This window comes from Budorcas taxicolor, chromosome X (genome assembly GCF_023091745.1).
Source record: "Budorcas taxicolor isolate Tak-1 chromosome X, Takin1.1, whole genome shotgun sequence".
Lineage (NCBI taxonomy): Eukaryota > Metazoa > Chordata > Mammalia > Artiodactyla > Bovidae > Budorcas > Budorcas taxicolor.
Genome location: NC_068935.1, coordinates 100,152,450 through 100,171,988, shown reverse-complemented (window position 1 = coordinate 100,171,988; position 19,539 = coordinate 100,152,450). Strand labels below are relative to the sequence as shown.

The window sequence follows — 19,539 nt, the reverse complement described above, 5'->3', positions numbered from 1 at the left end:
CACAGGTGGCTTTGCTGTCAGGGTATTTGAAGTCTTCCTTTGATGGCCCTGCAACTAAGCAACTTAATTATGAATGAGCACTCTGCCTAAAAGCCTGTATCGCTCTGCTCTTGTTTTTGTTCAAGTACCCCTGGCATATAGCCAGCGACTCAATACACAAAAGCAAAGGGATGACCGACCCACCCACCCACCACTGAACGACCCCACTCCCTTCCCATCCATCTGCTGCTTGCTGCCTTTGTTAGAAGGGAAGAGAGGAAGAGTGAGCTATGAGGAAAAGATCATGAAAATATAATACATTTTTGTGAAATATATTGATAACATATTTAACCTTTTAAAAAAAAGTTCTCAAAATGAATGATGCATTATCAGCAATTCATTCTGTTCTAAGATTGGTCAAAGCAATGAGCTTATTTCTATTTTTAATCACTTATATAAAATATCACCCATGTACAGCTCTTGAAAAGAAGAAAAGGAAACATGAGAAACTCAATAAGTAAAAGTACAAGGTTTCTTTGTGGTGAAAGTACAGCAGAAACTTTATCTTAAGAATAGTTAAGTGTTAGAGCAGGGCCGTGTGTGTGGGGGTGTGTGTGTGTGTGTAGAATATTCATGATATGGGAAGAGATCTTCATAATCTGGTCTACAAAACTGAGTAGTAGAAAGCATAAGTGATGCTCTCTGGATCACACAGCCGGTTGGTGGTGGAGCCAGGAGGGCATTTGGATTTCCTGACTCCTAGATATTATTGAGCAAGGCCATGTGGACAGTAAAGTCTCCAAAATCTCCAAGTAACTGTTGCTCGTGTTACTGTTGCTTTTGAACTGTTACTAAACCAGTTCGACCTCTTTTTTTGTTCCCTCAACCTCTTTGCTCTTATTCTTAGACTTGTCCACTACGTTTGCTCCCTTTTTACACAAAGATTTCAGTACATATATTTCAAAAATAATATATGGCTGGAATTGACATGCACTGTGAATGTAAAATAAGCACCAGATTTCAAAGACTTGATATGACAAAAAGAATGTGAACGATCTTAGTGATAACTTTTCTTATTGATTACATGTTGAAACAATATTTGGGATAGATTGGATTGAGTAAAATATGTTGTTAAAATTAATTTTACCTGTTTAAAAAAATTTTAGTGTTGCTACTATAGGGTTAAAAATGATTTATGTGGCTCACATTACAGCTTTAATCATGTAGAATTATAATCTTCCAATTTGAATTAGATATTCTACTCTTTGTTCAAATACAAGATTTGCAACAAAGGCTTCTGGCTAAGGGTACATGACTACTGTTTTGGCAAAATAGAATTTAATGTAAGAAATAATTGACTTAGGTATATTAAACTGTGCTAATCAATAATTGCACTGTTTGGGGCAGATTATATAAATTATACTCATCCATAGTTGTACTATTCTGGTAAAGTAGAAATTAATGTAAGGCATAAATGATTTAAATGCATTAATTTGTACTATTTACTATAATCCTCCCTTCCTTGTGGTGGAACATATAGTCCCTGACTCTCTGGTGTCTTTAAATTTAAACGTAACCAAAAATGTTGCCTTCATAAAGTTCTTCCAGCAGGCCACTAGTCAAGACATACCTCAAAATAGGCTCATTAACTCACAGCTGTAAGCTGTTATTAAAGGGTGGGGTGTGAAGCAGAAGGAGAGAAGACAGGGCTTTTGAGAATAACTGAATGATGGGAGGAAGAAAAGGCTGTACATTACTTCAGAATAAACTAATTTCCCAGAAAAATATTAAAAAGCTTACACATTGTTTTCATCTAAGCCTGATTTATGCAAAGAGGAGGGCAAATAAAATGATCTAATAAGTGTCTTCTGCCACTTGAGTGAATGTAATTTTAAAGCAGAATATGCAAACTAAAAATTAAGCTATAAAATAGAAATCAACTTTGATTTATTTCTACCAATTTAGTATTATAATCTTAAAATGAAAACTTTTTATTATATAGTAATATAACAGAAAGTCTTAAGAATGCATAAATTTTTCTGGGGAAACATATGGATAAGAATACCATTCAGCTTAGGCAAAGCTCTATTTGAGAAGCTGCAACTTGTTCTCACTCTGAATGCATAATGCAAATGGTTGCTAATACTCATGAGTGCTGCTCAGTGCCAGGTATTGTTCTGGGTTTCTACACATCATGTATTAACGTACTTAATTGTCATAATAGAACCATGAATTCTATTCACAGACTGATCTTACCTTACAGATATGAAATCCAAGGCACAGAAAGACGGAAAAGCTTGCCCAGAAGTCACATGGCTAGTAAACAGCAGAACAGGGATGTAAGGCAGTCTTGCCTCAGAGTTCATGACCTTAACATAAAACGAGCACTCTGAGTTAGTGAGTAAAAGTGGCCAAACGGTTAAAGAAAGTCTTAGAATATTGGTTTCAACAACAATAATGAAGAATTCATTTGCATGGATCATGGAAACCTGCCATGCAAGAAGAATCAAGGATTTAGCATTGGCCAATGGCGTGAGCCTTGGTTGAAACGTCAGGAGACACAGGATCAGAAACCTCTATAAATAACAGTGGTCCCCAACCTTTTGGCACCAGGGACTGATTTCATGGAAGACAATTTTTCCATGGACCAGGCGGTTGGGGGGAGCGGTAGGAGGGTGGTTTCTGAAAGATTCTTATAAGGAGCATGCAACCTAGATCCCTCGCATGCACAGTTCACTGTAGGGTTTGAGCTCCTATGAGAATCTAATGCTGCCGCTGATCTGACAGGAGATGGAGCTCAAGCAATAACAGCCATGAGGAGCAGCTATAAATACAAACGAAGCTTCACTCCCTGGCCCATGGCTCACCTCCTGCTCTGTGGCCAGAGGGAGGGGTGTGAGGGGGAAGGATGGGGAGTTGAGGAACCCTGTTCTGTAGAGTGAGACAGTGGGATGACGTGCCCTGCATGTACCTTTATTAGACCAATTATTCTGTTAGTATTATGGTTTCTGAGAGCTTCTTCCAATGACAATTACCTAAAAAGTCATGAATCACAAATGAAGTTGTGCAATTTAATAAGGGTATGTGAAGGAGACTGTCCCAATGCGAAGAGGAAATAATTGGATGCTAGGATTATGGGGAAAACACTGCTGGTGTTGACCAAAATTGAAGAGGACACATTGTTAAGAATTTAGTTATTTACAACCAAACGCAGGGTTTAGAATATCAGCTCTTACCAGGAAAGATCTTTACCTCTTAAAATTTTTTTTCCACTGCACATATGCATGGACAGTTACTTTAATATACTTTGTGACGATGATGGCAATATTAACTTTAGTGATTGTTTTGAAGATAATGAAGAATTCTCAGATACCAAAGAAAGTCTGAATGATTAGAAACCATAAGAACTTACTCGTACTATCTGTAAAGTGAGGGTAATATTAACCTCACAGTCTGTTGGAAGGATTAAATGAGATAAAGCAGAGAAAGTGCTAAGCTCAATGTCTGCTTCATTATGCTCTGCTAATCAAGTTTAAAAATGATGACAGCAACAATGATGATGACAATGACAGGCCACACAAGTCAAACTGCACTAAGGGAGCCATGTCTAACTCTCAACGATTTTAAAATAAAACATTCAGTTTAACATGTATACATAACACGAAAATATTGAAGCTATTCAAAAGATTACAGCCAAATATGACAGGATTTTAAACTCACAAGCTCAGCTTTGGTTTCATATATAATTTGAAATATATTTATTTTCTGCAGAAGCTTATATTCAAATAGCATATTCTCTAAAGTTCTATTGAATCAAACCCCTCATGCTTTGTGTCAACAAGCTCTTTACATTCTGGGATGGAAGTTTGCTAATGAGAACTGAGAGATGCCAACACAAGATGGTTTGGTGGTCATTGTCTTCTGTTTTCAAGTTTCAGAAAAAAAAAAAAGGTGTTACAGAATTGCAAAGAACCTCTGGTTTCTTATCCAGGAGATTTTTGTAGTAATTAATTTACCTCATAAGGATGAGATACCATCTGTGCAAGTGCTGTACCATTATAATGTTATTATTGAAAGTCATAGCCCCTTGGTTTAAAAACGGCCTCCTTAAAACCAAGCACACAAGGGCATCTGCTTGTGGATTATCTCTATGTGTCACCAGTGAACTTATTATAGTCATCTCTCACCCTCTCTAGGTTGTACACGTATGAAAATCAAGGCTATGGCTTTTTCACCTCAGTATCTCCAGCACTTAGATATTGGTACATACGTTGAAGCTGTGCATTTAGAGGAAGTAGAAATATTGATTTGAACCCTAAATATTATGGGCCACTTCAGAAGACAAGATGGCTTAGATGCACTTGCTTCCTTTTCCAGGCCAATAAAATGTGTAGAAGTTATTGTTGCAGGTTTGGTTCCCAAGACTCAGAGGCTGAGATGAAGCTTGTGATGCAAGGTATTTATTAGGGATCATCACAAACACAAAGAGAGAAGCGCGCCTGGCCAGAAAGAGAAGTAGAGCTGACATGCCTCAGCCAACCCAGTTGGACAGCTCTGGCTAGAGTTGTCTTTCATCAGAGTAATATAGCCAGGCTCTTATGACTCCACCTACATTAGTCACTGGATGTGAAAGCCACCCCTGGAAAAGCATACCCTTGGGCAAAGTGACTGCAGCTGAGGCAGTCTTGGAGAAGACTGACAGCTGAGGCAGCAAATCCTTCCTTGGTGCATGCATGTCCATGTCCACCCTGGTCACCAAATTTTAAATGCTCTGTCTACCATGTGAGAAGATGGCATTAACATGTCTTTAATCAATGAGAAATTTGGAATTACATTCATATTTAAGTTGAAGAATTTACCCATGTTTTCATAGATTTCTGGTCGAATCTACCAAAATATTTCATAAATATAGTGAAGAGTTCAGGGAAAACTTTGATTTGTTGGCATACGATGTCAATTTCACATGAACTATTGTCCTTCAGCAAGTGGTGGCTGGGTACTTGTTGATACATTAAAACAGATGTTATTAAGGTGTTTCAATGGGCAGTCTTTCTGGGATGTAACAATATACCTATGGCAGAGCTTGAGTAGAACCTTTCTGCCCAGATCCAAGCCTTTCCATTATTCTAGTTCCTGCAGGGAATGGGCTTGTCTGCCTACCCAGATATGGCTGTGTCCTGGGGTCATGAATCAGCATCAGCAGGGTATGGCTTCCATTTCTGATCTAAGCCTTCCCAACTACCCATGCATTTGGTGTTTCATCTTGTGTAGCTGTCTTATTCAAGTGTGTATGTTTCAATGGGGCCTGAAAAAGTAACCAAAAGTAAATCTGTATCTTAACTTCTCCAAGGTCACAAGAAAGAAATCAACTTACCCAAACAGTCCCCCAGTCATAACATGTAGGCACCACATTCTACCTAATACAAAATCATAGGTTGAGTGGATTAGCAAACACTTGAGTTTAGAAGAAAACCAATTGTTATTTCCTCAAGACCCAAACCAGTTGAATTGTTCTTCATTCTAAGTTTCTGAGGAAAGTTCAGGTGGTTACATGAAGAAAACTAAAGTGATTGGTCTGGGAAATTGAGAACTCGAGAAAATCAATTCAGTCCATAAACCTCTCCATTATTATTAAATGCTTATAAATTATGAGGGTAAGATCAACTTACCCTAAAGGAAATCCTTATCCTTATCCTAAAGGAAATCAGCCCTGAATATTCATTGGAAGGACTGATGCTGAAGCTGAAACTCCAATAATTTGGCCACCTGATGTGAAGAACTGACTCATTGGAAAAGACCCCGATGCTGGGAAAGATTGAAGGCAGGAGGAGAAGGGGACGACAGAGGATGAGATGGTTGGATGGCATCACTGACTCAATGGACATGAGTCTGAGTAAGCTCCGGGAGTTGGTGATGGACAGGGAAGACTGGTGTGCTGCAGTCCATGAGGTTGCAAAAAGTAGGACACAACTGAGTGACTTGAACTGAACTGAAGATCAGCTTATAAGAGGCTTGTCCTTCACCATTGTGGATTATCGCACACATTTTAAAGATCTAAGTTGCTAAAATTATAACATAATTTCCCTTTATTCATTCAGAGCAAATGGGGAAGACATTCCTTTGGCATTTCAAGAATGCAGTGTTTTTAACTGATCAATGTTTTCATTTAGTTATCTCTCAATCCTTAGGGATAGACATTAACATATGGCTAAATATGTTTAATTTTTTAAAGATATAGTGCAAATTCCATAGTAACTTACTATCCAATAATGTCTAAATTCTCTCCATTCCCAGGGCTATTTTTAGGTCTTTTGGAAAACTATAACTCTTTTTCCTCTTTCTCAGCCTTGATATGCCCCATTAAATTTTACTCTGTCTCGCTATGCTCTTTTCCAGCCCATTCACCATAGTCAACGTGCAAGATCCTGAGAAAAGCAGGATTCCTTTCAGGGGCAATGGGAAGGGAAGAACTCATGGTTGTGGAGAACAGGAAGTCTGGGTTCTAGTCTGAAATCCAAGACTAAGTGTATGACTTTGGGCAAATTCCAGGGTTTCTGCAGGTCTCCATTTGCCCAGAGAGAGGAGGATGGAAGCTTTTTAATGGGCTTCCCAATGCCACTGTTCTCTAATGTTCCAAGCATATTCTACTTTTTTCCATGAGGGAAACTTTGACAATAGACCACGTAATAGAATTGGAAGGAAACACTTTCTATGGCTTTCAGAGAATTTGGAAAATATGAGTCATAAAACTGCCCCCATCCAGTCCCACATTGGTAGCAAGGAAATAAAGATTTAGTTTAGGGCATATGACTCTCAAATCAAATTGTTTTCCAAGCCAGGAAGAGATATTTTAAGACTAGAAACACTGTTTTCACTTTTTGATTAGTGACATGAAAGAATAGCTATAAATGTGACCAGCAGTTAATACTTTCATTATCAGTTATGAATTATAACTATTTAACTTTAGGTGTTAAATTTAATTCTTTTTTCATGACAAAATTTCTCTTCTATAATGGTCCAAATCACCACTTCACATTTGCCTTCAGAATGAGGAGAACCTCCAGTTTAGTGGACTGGCTGGCTCTGTCACCATGAAGGTTAAGATCAAGGTCAAGGTTTAATAGTATTAGTCTCATTCTGTTCCAAAGCCACAAATATAAATTTAACCCTGCTGGCTTTCTTAAAAAAGTGTGAAATTATGCCAAAAAATGTATAAAACCATCATCACTACAGGAAATGTAATGCCTGTGTTAACTGTACTAACAGTGGGATGCACCGTCATCACTGGTGAACCAAGACAGCAAGGTGTCATAGTTGCCTTGGAAGCTGAGTTGCCAGCCTGGGTTAGTGTTGTGATGCTTAAAGTGGACACAGCACTATGCCAGCACTGTGAGTATTCTTGCAATGCTCCTAAGTACTATTGGCCCTGGATCAATGGGCACAGAATGGCACAGAAACCATTGTCTGTCAACTATTTGTTCTCCTGGTTCTTCAGACTTCATTTATGGATACTTATTTTCTTCTGAGAATAGTGCCTAAGAGATGCACCAGATTTTGTGCCCATTCAACAAGCTAGATTCTGAGACTAAAAGCCACATTTCATAAGCCCCCACTACCCTAGTACACTGATTTTCAAACAAATGTCCCCACCCAGTATCTTCTGAAACCTTATCTCCCTCTATTTCTGGATCCCCCTCACACACCATAGGGGATGCATCCTAGTAGTTGAGTAGGAAAAAACAATCCTTACACCGTCAAGATTTTGAAGATACTCTCTTTTTATTTCAAAACATGGGAATAACTCCAATTTTGAGCCTCAAGGACCAAAATCTATTTGAACCAAATGTTAAGAAGATGAGCCAGGCCACCATTTTTGGCAGCAAGCGTCCCATGGACAAGTGGATATGAGTGAATGATGCCCATCATATGGCTAAAGCTATAGCACACCCACAAAGATATTTGTACTTGGTTGTCTAATTTGCATGCATGAGTATAGAGCATTTTCCATGCCACTAGTACATATATGCCTTTTTCAAAGTCAGTGCAGGATCCATATTTGTGCAGGTCTTTAAAAGTCTGCTCTCTTACCATACGTTACCATAATTTATCTGAGAGAGCTTCAAGGTGACAAATTCTTTATGCCACTTTTACTTTCCCAAAGTCACTTCTTAATAATAATGATGGCTATCAGGAGTTCCAGCATCACATACGAAAATCTGCTTGTTAGTGATTTTAACATCAGTTAGCTGGCTGCGAATGAACCTGGCTAAACATATCCACATGCTTGGTGCCTGGAATTTGAAATTGGTAATATTTAGCAGCAAGGGCAACCTTAGACCCAGTCACAAAAAAAAAAAAAAAAAAAAAAGCCAGAGGATGTCCCAGAAAGAATTCGGCTTTCCTGCTTTCCAAAGCAAACGCTTCCGTTATCAAATACTAAAACTGTGACAGCCTGACCCACTCTTGCCTGGAAGCCCACTTTTCCCACTAATGCTGAATTGTTGGAAGCCCAGATGGCATTCAGCACCAAAGGGGGAGATGCCCGAATCTGAAAAGGAACCGAAAGAAATTGTACCAGGGAAAGGAGATGGGAATGGAAAACAAGTTCCCAGAGTATCTCTGTCAACAAGCATGTAGAATCTTTATTACTAGAATATGCAGAATCCCGTGGGAATTGCTACATACATACATATATATATATATATATTTTTTTTTTTTTTTTTGCCTTAACTCTTCCCTCGCCAGTCCTTCCCTGGCTGGTTGAACTGCCTCAGCAAGGGGGAGGGTCTGTCCCATCCAGAAGGCACTCAACAGCAAGCCTCAGGAGCTGCACTCCTCACAGTGACAGGAGAGGATGTACCGGTAGGTGGCCGTGAGTCGCATGCCCCCTGAGCAGCGCAGCCGCAGTGCCTTCAGCTTGGACGTCTGGGGCCGGCAGCAGTGACAGGAGGAGCGGAAGGGCTGCTTGAGGACAGTGCTGAAGGAGACCAAGGGCTCAGACCGTGACGCCTGGCTGCAGTGTCCCTCACACCGGGCCAGGAGTACCATCTGGGGAGAGAAAAGAAGTGGTTACCCCATGTGCGCGCGTGCTAAGTCATTTCCATCATGTCAGACTCTTTGCAACTCTGTGGACTATAGCCTGCCAGGCTCCTCTGTCCATGGGATTCTCCAGGCAAGAATACTGGAGTGGATTGCCATGCCCTCCTCCAGGAGATCTTCCAGACCCAGGGATCGAACCTGCGTCTCTTATGTCTCCTGCATTGGCTGGAGGGTTCTTTACCACTAGCGTCACCTGGGAAGCCCAGTTACCCACGGGGAAGCCAAAATTTTAGCCAAGTCCCAAAGCATCCTTTAAAAGGCCCTAACACTCCTGGCTGGATGAGTTCCTGCTGGAAGAGACCAGTGTAAAAGTATTTACACACCTACTTTTAAGTCCAGAGTTTAGCACTCTTATTGTTATGGCTTTAAAAGTTATAACACAAGATCTTTACATTAAGGACTGTGGGGAAAGATTCATTCAAAACAAAGCCTGATATATACATGCTTTTTGCTTCATTTTAAATACATTAATTTTTTAAAGTTCCTCATTTTTTCCCATCTGGTGGTAAAATGCTAGTGCAACTTTTCATCAAAATAAAGTTTACCACAGATATAAATGAATTTTTCCAATTGACACTGGCCTTTCAGCTGCTATTCAATGAAATTTCCCAACCTAAGTGAAAAAGAATCTGTATCTGTCATTATACACGAAAATATGAAGTATGATAGCATCACCTGTGGTTGTTGTTCAATTGCTAAGTCATGTCCGACTCTGTGAGACCCCATGGACTGCAGCACGCTAGGCCTCCCTGTCCCTCACTGTCTCCCAGGATTTACCCAGGTTCATGTCCATTGAATCAGTGATGCTATCCAACCATCTCTACATTGCTGCAAATTTGCTTCTAAAATGTCAACACTCAGGCCCCATCTCAGGCCAAGTGAATTTATATCCTCTGGAGTCGAGCCCAGACTTTCATGGTTTTCCAAGCTCTTTAGGTGATTCTGAAGGTGCACTGGGGGTTTAGTACCACTGGACACAGCCCACCACCATGATGTGCAAATAAAAACCAAAGAATAAAAGAAATTTTTACTGACAAGTGGTAGTTTACCATTGGCTCCATGCCAGTTCCATCAGTCTCAAAATGTAGAACATCATTCCAAATTGCAATTGAGGGTAAATAAAGAATGACTACAGAAAAAGAAAAGAAATTTTCTATCTACAGGAAATTACTAAAGAAAAAAGAATATGGTTTCTGAAGAAGAAAAAGAGAATAACCTAATGATGCTTAGGAAGAACTGTTTGGGGCACTACAACTTGAAACAAGAGAGTGAAATAGAAACAGGGGATGTTTTGAGACCTGGAATCACACTTCTGGGCATATATGTTGAAGGAGACTAAGGTTATGTGCAATTGCATTTTCAGAGTCGTTTAAGGCAAATATTAGGATGCATTCATTCTGACCATCTCCATCTCCAAAGGTAGGCTAGGGCGATAATAAAGCTTAGGTTGAAGTAGCAGAGGCTGTGTGTTCTTTATGAAACTGAAACTGTTAGTCACTCAGTTGTGTCTGAACCCGCTCCAGTGTTCTTGCCTGGAGAATCCCAGGGATGGGGGAGCCTAGTAGGCTGCTGCCTATGGGGTCACACAGAGTCAGACACAACTGAAATGACTTAGCAGCAGCAGCAGCAGCAGTTGTATCTGACTCTTTGTGACTCCATGGACTCTAGCCCACCAGACTCCTCTGTCCATGGCATCCTCCAGGCAAGGATACTGGAGTGGGTTGCCATGCCCTTCTCCAAGGGATCTTCCCTACCCAGGGATCGAACCTGGGTCTCCCACAATGCAGGCAGATTCTTTACCACTTGAGCTACCTGGGAAGCCCTATGTTCTTTACAGGGGCTCTTAATGTGTCTTTAGTAAACAGACCCTTTAAGAATCTGATGCAAGCTACCAAAGTTTTCCGGCAAACAATGGATATAAGCACAAACCTTATATTTTGCATACAGATTAAAAGGATGGAGCAGAGACTCATTTATGTGTACCATACATAAATGGTATCCTGGGAGTGGCAGTCACAGTGGGAGAAAGGTGGGTAGCTTGATTCATTAAGCTATAGAACATTATATATTGGGGCACAGAAGGTGGTGGAAACCTGAGATTACTGGTCTGTTTATGTGGGAGGGTCTTGCTTGGTGAATTTCACATTAAGTGATGGAAAAAAAGTTGCCCTATACTTCCAGAACCCACAAGAACATAAAAAGTGGAACTATTCAAATAAAAGATTAAACAGTCCATAAATATGCATGAAACTGTTTGACATTTATCTCATGGTATTTTAAGAATTAGCAATTATTATTGAAAACTCACCAGCTATTATCTCTAATATCATCCTATAGGACAGAATTTAATGCCCAAGAATTAAAAGAAGTAAATGGCCTGCCCATCTTTCCAAAAGGAAAAGATGACTTCTGGTAATTAGAACTCATTAACATCAATATCTGAAAAGATGCTGGGTGAATTCAATAATATCTTAGCAACCAACAAGAGAATATGGGACTAGCAGGGCTTGGTGAAGGATATGTTGGACTAGACCTACTGATTTATTCTCTCTGAAAGGTCACAGAGGCAGGGAAAAAATGGCAGCTGTAAGTAATTTTGATTGTATTAAACCTTTGATTCTACCCTGCCTCCTCTTCACATTGACAGGGAAAGCAGACATGATTTGAAGCTGGTTTTGAGAGGATATGCCACAAATCTATATCACACATGCCAGTTATTGGTGCCCGCTCCATTCATCTAATGAGAGAAAGAGTTCAAGGCCATCCCAGTCTCTTCTCACCCTTGATAGTACATGGGAATAGTTCCTTCACATCTCACTTTGGAGTAATGTTAAAATTGCTCATCTCTAATGTGGATCATCTATTAGGCAGATGAAGAGTTCTTCAAAGATCACCTCTACAAATGGAGTCTTTCGAGATTCCGTTTCAGTCTGGATGGATAGAGCTAAGTTGTGCCAGCAGACTTCATTCAGAAGGGCAAAGATATATGATGTGTCATGTCCAAACGAGACATGGAGATGTAAGAGAGGTGGGTTCCATCCCTGGATCAGGAAGATTCCCCTGGAGAAGGAAATGACAATTCGCTCCAGTTTTCTTGACTGGAGAATCCCATGGACAGAAGAATCTATGGGGTCTCAAGGAATTGGACACCACTGAGCATGCACACACCACCAACGATGGCAGCTAACATTTATCGAGTGCTTACAACATGTTATTTCATTTAATTCTCATAACAATCTTCTGTGAAAGGTACTATTATTATCTGTATCATTATTACATAAGAGGAGACTGGGGCTTTAGAGAGTTTAAATAAATTCCCCAGACTCACCTATCTGGTAAAAGGCAGAGCTGAAACCAAATCCAGGTCTGTCTAAAACCAAACCCCTAGTCTGAGGCACTGTAATATCATGCCTCCTAATATTAAGATACTTTCCTGAGGCATGAGCCAACTCACCCCTTACTGTTATCTACTTTGACCTGCCTACGATATGGAGTCCTAACCATATAACAAGTCTGACCTTTTTCTTATGTATGGGCTTCTTGGGACCCATCATCACTATCTCTAAACTTAAGCACAGCTGAATCTTCTAAGAGCGATGGCAGTCCTAAATAATATCTCCTCCACTGTTAAGTCTCTTGCCCAACTCCATTCCCCAGTGATTCAAGGACTCCCATCACCTCCCAGCAATTCATTGGATGATACCACACACCCTCTAACTGGTCACCAATCCATCCTTCAGTTCAATAGACCTTTGACACCTTCAAGCATCAGTTTACCTGGCAAAACACATTGGCCCCCAGCTTACGCTCAAGCACATTCCTCATACGTGGGTGACCTGGCTGTATTTTATTAATTCCTCTGCATTTTGCAGTGCACTTAACTACTCTTAATGGAGACCATATACACTGCTCCATTATGAAATCAATAAATGAACATTTTTGGACAAAGAACCCACATGGAGCTGCACCCCTACAGGAGTGGGTTCAATAGGTGGTTATTGCTCATACAAACTTCTATTGATTTTTCACAGCTTGTGTTGTCGGGGAGTGTGTGTGTGTGTGTGTGTGTGTGTGTGTGTGTGTGTGTGTAACAGATACATAGTATTTGCTTTTGGTCAGGTTCAATTTTTGCTATCTTATGGCTTGATGCTAGGAAGCTAAACAACTTCTCCAGCAGCCTCATTGTATCTCCCCAACCTTGGAATTGCTTGGTTCTGGCTGGATGTGAAATCTAGTTCTTTTTAACATAAACAGAGCTGCCGGGTTCAGAGTATTTGCTCATGGATAGACTTTTTCATGTTCTAATCTGATTTCCATGTGCTGAGGCTAAGAGCAACGGAAGGTCCTTGGGTAGTAATAAAAGAATAATAATGATGATGATATATAACATGTATCGAGCATTTTCTAGGCTCCAGGCACTGTGCCAAGCCCTTCACAGGCAACTTAATACTTAACAACCATTTCAAAAGGTAAACTTTCCCCACTTTACAAATTAAGAAATTCAAAGGCAGAGGATAAGTTATCTGCCTGAAGTCACACAGCTGTACAATAGAGGGCCAAGATTCTGAACCAAGACCTCACGATTCCTGAGCTCTCTCTCCTAACTGCAGTGCTATATTGTCAGAGCATAAAAGTCAGCCTTTCAAGCTCTCAAGTTTCTAGCATAAGATGCTAGTTGGTCATAAACAAGTTCAGGCTACATTGTGAGGGTTGTAGCCAGCTGTGATTCCTGGGTCCAGCCCAAGGATTGCAGCCAGATACCTCAGGCTCCCACTCTCTCTGGTGACCTACCACAGTTCTTAGATAGTTATGTCTTTTGCTGCAATACACAAGCGTCTTCCAAGAGGGAGAAAACCCAAACACAGATGGTTTTCATCACCCCTGTTGAAAGACTCACCCTCTCCAAAGCCACTTTCTTTTCCTGTCATGTGGAGACCCCATGAATTCCTGGTGCAGGTCATGGCTCCATCACTATCAGAACAAAGACCCACCTGTTCCATCCTTCACTATCATAATAGGGTTTTGGCTATTTTAGCTCAATCGAGTGAGAAAATTTTTTTTGCGTTTTCTTAGCAGTGAACATCCCTTATTCCATGGCACCCCTTGAAGCACCCCGCTTTCTCCTCAGGAACATGACTCTCCTCTGCTTCTCTCCTTCCTCACCTCACCAACATCATTGATAAATGACTGTTCAGCTCATCTCCAGAGACCCAAGTCAACCTCCGAAGGGTCCGTGTCAGGCTTAGGGCATCCACAAAATGGCACCCAGGGGGAGGAAGTAGTTGTGGGTGGTGAGGTGAGCTCTCATAGGGCAGGTGGAAACTTGGTGGATTCCAGCTAGAACCTGGTCCCTTCACTCCGGTTACAACTCAAACTGACATGAAGAGCCTTCTGCACACTGAATGCTTCCCTTTCCTCTCTCCCTGCTTTACTTGTAAGCCTGATGAGGGCAAAAATGTAGCCTGTGTTTTCTTTTAACTTTGGTGCCTCAACTACCCACCACAGTATAAATTTGTTCCTTTTTTAAAAAAAAAAAAAATCAAGTCGTATCCATCTAGTAGGCAATTGTGTTATAAACTCAATATCACTGATTCCCCTCATTTCTCCTACCACGTGGTGAGCTTCATGGGCAGCACTAGGAAATGGCTCAGGGATCCTAATCGCCTCTTCTCAACCTTGAGGCTCAGCCTGGGCATCACAGGCCCTCTTTCCTTAGGGAATTTCCCCAGGCTTTGTCCCCTGAATCCTCCTCCTTCTTCTCCTTTGGCCGCTGCCTGCTTGCTCCTGTGGCCCTTCAGAGTTCACACAACCACATGCCCTTCTTCCCCACTCCGGCTTGGTGCCACCATCTCCTGTTCCTCACCCAGCTCAGACTTCACAGCCCTGTCCTGTGGACTCGCTTTCCCAGCCTTGATTCCTGAACACCTCTTCTTGGCCTGAAACCAGAACATACCCTTCCAAGCCTTCCTTCTTCCGCTCACCTGAGACGGGAGGTCAAACGGCTCAGTCTGTTCCCTTTTGACTTGGATCTTCCCTTTCAGCACCCAGTACCGTGGCTTACATTTACTTTGCCCCTCTGTGCACTTCCCCACCCCCACCAGGTCTCTGTGGTTAACAAGAACTGCAGTGAGCTTCATTTTCCTAATCCTTTAAGGCTGTAGGAGATCCCAATACTTATTGAGGGTTCAGTGGTGACTGAAATAGAAGAGTGAGTCTAAACACCTGTCCAGTTTAAAACTTCATCAAGATCACACTATCATTTATTAATGTCTATTAGATGCTGGATATTAAGCTGGATGCGTTACAAATATTACCATCAATACCCAGACCCATACCTTTTGGAAGACAGCATTAGCTTCACATAGGAAGAAATTGAGGTGCCAAAGCATGCTTTCACTTGCCCCTAAGTCACCCTTAGTGGGTGTGAAGCTGGAATTTTACAAACTGGGGGACTGGAATTGAAAACCAGGTCTCTCTCACTTCAAAGCCTGGGATGCCTCAGTTCCCTTGAAGATTCCCCAGATAACTCATTTCCACTAACCTCTGACCCCTTACTTGTTTGCTCTACAACCTTTACTAAAAATTCCAAGGAAGATTGTCAACAAAGCTGCTACTCCCTGCATCTTTTACACCAGATCCTAGTAGGTGTTACTGAAAGTCAGCAGGTGCATCATAACCTGTGGCCACACTGACCTTCTTCGTGGACCATGGTGGCTGGTCCTCTCTGCTTGACTCTGTCAGGCCTCTCCAAAATTGCTAGGAGATAGGTGACAGGCCCCCGGGGCTGGCCAGCTGCAAGTTCAGAGTGAGGGGAAACAGTCTCATGGAAGGCTCCCAGAAAAGCTTTCCCTATTATTTTTTATTTTTCTACAGATATTGTTGAGTGTAAATCATTATTTTCAGCAGGCCAGAAGTTGAGCCTAGACTTCTGAATACCAGCTCCCATTTGCAGCAACATGGATGGATCTAGAGATTACCATACTAAGTGAAGTAAATCAGAAAGAGAAAGACAAATACCATACGATATCATTTGTATGTGGAATCTAAAATACGGTACCAATCAGTATATCTACAAAATAGAAACAGACTCAGACATAGAGAACAGATTTGTGATTGCCAAGGGGGAGAAGGGGTGGGGAGGGAAAGAATGGGAGTTTGGCATTAGCAGAGGCAAACTATTATATATAGAACGGATAAACAACAAGGTCCTACTGTATAGCACAGGGAACTATATTCAATATCCTATGACAAACCATAATGGAAAAGAATATGAACAAGAATATATATATATATATATACACATACATATATATCAACATGTATGTAAAACTGAGTCACTTTTCTGCACAGAAGAAATTAACACAGCAATGTAAATCAGCTATACTTCAATAATTTTTTTAAAATAATAAAAAATAAATAATGGCTCTTACATTCTATTTGCATATCTCCAAAATAGGAAGAGCCAGATGAAAGACGAATGAATTGAATGAAAGATGAATTGATAGATGAACACTCCAAGGCAGACATTGCCAATCCTGAGCTAACTGACATTGACCAATCTACTTAATACTTTTCAGGTTTCAGCTTTCCTTGCCAGTAAAATGGGGATGATAAAGCCTTCCATCATAGGTTTGTCAGCAATGATTAGATCATAGAGTATGAGGTGCCTGACACATTTTAAAATTTTAAGCAAATGCTCTTTCTTCCCTGAGCATGCGTCAAAAAGCTCCCCTTTATCTGTCTTCCAAAGACCAGACACCAGATAAACTAGCCTGAGTCTGTGAGAATTAAGACTTACAGAACATCTCAAAATGGAAAGCAATTTTTATTCCTGAATACATAGAGAAAATTTAATCCAGAGAAGGTCTGGGTAGTTGAGATTCTGCCAGGCATATTTTATGGCCAAGGAAGCAAGGTTTATAATTGCAAGCACCATTTACATAAAACTATTGCTATATTAGGGATAGTTTGTTATGTTTGAAAACAAATTGTTCCCATGAAATTACAAACGTTTTTCTACAATCACAATTTTACGCTATTTATCATGGTATTTTGGAAGAAACAGAGGTGAACAAAGGTTGACTAAAGTCTCTTTCTAGGACTCATGCTCAAGCACCATGAGTTTGTTGGGTTCGAGTTAAGGCTATCTCTCCTTTGACCTTTCCTTAACTAATGTGATAATTGCTAAGCCGCTCCACCATCATTTCATCAAATCTCAGCTTGTTCTTTAGTTTTTAGAAACGTTTCAATTTTCCTGTTCCTTCCTATCATCAAGTGAACACTTTCTTTGAAATAATTTTATTTCCTTTCTTTTAAACTTATTTTTGGCCTCGTCTTGCAGCATGTGGGATCTTTCATTGCCCCCACCTGGGATCGAACCTGTGTCCCTTGCAGTCAGAGTGCAGAGTCTTAACCACTGGGCCATCAAGGAAGTCCCTGATTTTTTTTTCCTTTTTAGAAAGAATCATGATTATAGAGGACAACTCAGTAGAGGGAGAAATCATCCATGGAATAAAAAACACGAAATACTAGTGCTCTCTGTAGGAGGAGTGGAGGAGAAATGAGTAATTGCTCTAGTCCATCTCACCTCAGCCTACAGCTTCTCAGCAATCACAGCTGTGAGAACATGTCCTATTGTTTTTTCTTAATTTGTTTTATAATCTTTCCTAAGAAGGAATTGCAGGCTTGTAAAATTTCAAGTTTATCTAGTTACTGCTTTTTTTTTTTTTTTTTAGTTCAACAAGTACAAATAAGAAGTTTTGGTTAAAGTGAGTTAATCCAAATTCTGATCTCCCTAAACTAAAACAAGCCATCATCACTGAGCTATACTCAGAGATGCTATGGAAATTTTAACAGGAGACAGAAGTCGTAATGTTTTTAAATGGAGAGGAGAGCCATTAACATATATACACCCGTGCTGGATTCATGTCAATGTATGGCAAAACCTATACAGTATTGTAAAGTAAAATAAAGTAAAAAAAACAAACAAACAACAAAAAAACTTACATGGTCTCAATTTTAGTGGTTGATATTACCAAAACTTCTTAATTATACTGGTAATTTAAAAAATGCATGCCATAAGAGAATATTTAAGTGGTTTTAGTTTCAGGGTTGGAAATGAAAATCTCTGAGATTGAGCTAAACAAATTCTTATTTACCAAATGTGGGAAAATTTCATTCATATGACTGAGGGCAGTGACAGTCATGAGAAGTCTCCTTCTGAGTCTATTTTTCCCTACTGTGTGCGTCCCTCCTGGGTGGTCCATGTGGCTGGCCACTCTTGGTGACGTTTAAGCATGGTATTACTTCATACGTTCCATCTCAACACTGAGATATCATTTTTGCCTGTGCAAAAAATAATATATATATATATATATATATATATATATATATATATAACCTGCACCAAACAAGAATGACTTGTATAATCAAGGTAAAATAGTAACTGGTCAAAAGGCCATTTTTCTTTTGAATTCATTTTAACATAAACATGGCAGTAAGAGAAAGGCATGGACCAGGAAACTATTTGAAGAGCCCACCAAGAAGTATGTTCCAATGTACAATCATATTGCTTGTATTCCCTTCTTCTTCATTGTTGGTGGAGATAGAAGGAGTTATGATAACATGTAGACACCATTTTTCTTTCTTGAACAAGGATACCACTGCTCGTCAATTTCACAGCCAAGGATAAAACATATCCCTCCCACCTTGAGCCTAGCATCAACTTTATTGTGGAAGCTTCCAGCCTTTCTTATTGACTTTGACCAGTCTGAATAGAATGAAGGTAGCTGGGTAGGTACATGGTTAGTTAGGCAGCTTTATTGACAAAAGTTGAAAGCATGGTGGGAAACCCTAAAAGCGTGATTCTGTGGCAGTCCCTATGGGTCAGCCATATAGTTCCCCATCTCTTGTTATAAGAGAACTCCTATTTCTGGGAGTAAGGATATCTCACAGAGATCTTGGTCTTACCTTGGAGCTACACTTGTATAGCGGGTGACTGATAGAATCAACATAGTGGTGCCTCATGCAGCGTCGAGGATCCGAGTCCATCATGAATGAGCTCTCTGTTTTGCTGTCTGTATCTCCCATTAGCGCCAGCAGGGAGAGCATAGAAAAGGATGCAGCTAGTACATGATTTCTCATTGTTGTAAGGGAAAACTTCTCAAGAAGAACAGCAGAGGGAGGCAGAGGACTAAAAATTGGAAATGCCTTCACCTCCTAGGCTCCAGTTCCTTTCAAAGAAAGGGCAGGATCTGGTTGGAGCTTTCTGCTTGTCATTGTCCTTTGTATGCCGGAGTTTCGTCTTACTCTTTGCACTCGCGGTCCATCATCACTGTATCTGCTGCACAACTGGAATGAAAGCAGAAATTATTTTCCCCAGAAACATTTATCCAGAAAAACTAATGGAACCCTGGAGGTACTGAGTAGAATTTTTTCCATGTCATTTATGAGTTGAGAATA

At 40.4% G+C, this 19,539-nt stretch overlaps 1 protein-coding gene across 1 annotated transcript; it reads right to left on the bottom strand.

The window, feature by feature from the left end:
* Positions 1-8,799: 8,799 nt before the first annotated feature.
* Positions 8,800-19,221, bottom strand: NDP (norrin cystine knot growth factor NDP). The gene is made up of 2 exons (XM_052663810.1): positions 19,048-19,221; positions 8,800-9,027 (listed from the first exon to the last, which is right to left on the bottom strand). The coding sequence occupies exons 1-2, from the start codon at positions 19,219-19,221 to the stop codon at positions 8,800-8,802; spliced, it is 402 nt and encodes a 133-aa protein (XP_052519770.1).
* Between the last annotated feature and the right edge of the window lie 318 nt (positions 19,222-19,539).

Coding starts and splice junctions, on each gene's coding strand:
- NDP (XM_052663810.1), bottom strand. CDS start 19,221: ATGAGAAATCATGTACTAGCTGCATCCTTTTCTATGCTCTCCCTGCTG. Junction 9,028..19,047: donor TATACAAGTGTAGCTCCAAG/GTAAGACCAAGA, acceptor TTCTCTCCCCAG/ATGGTACTCCTGGCCCGGTG.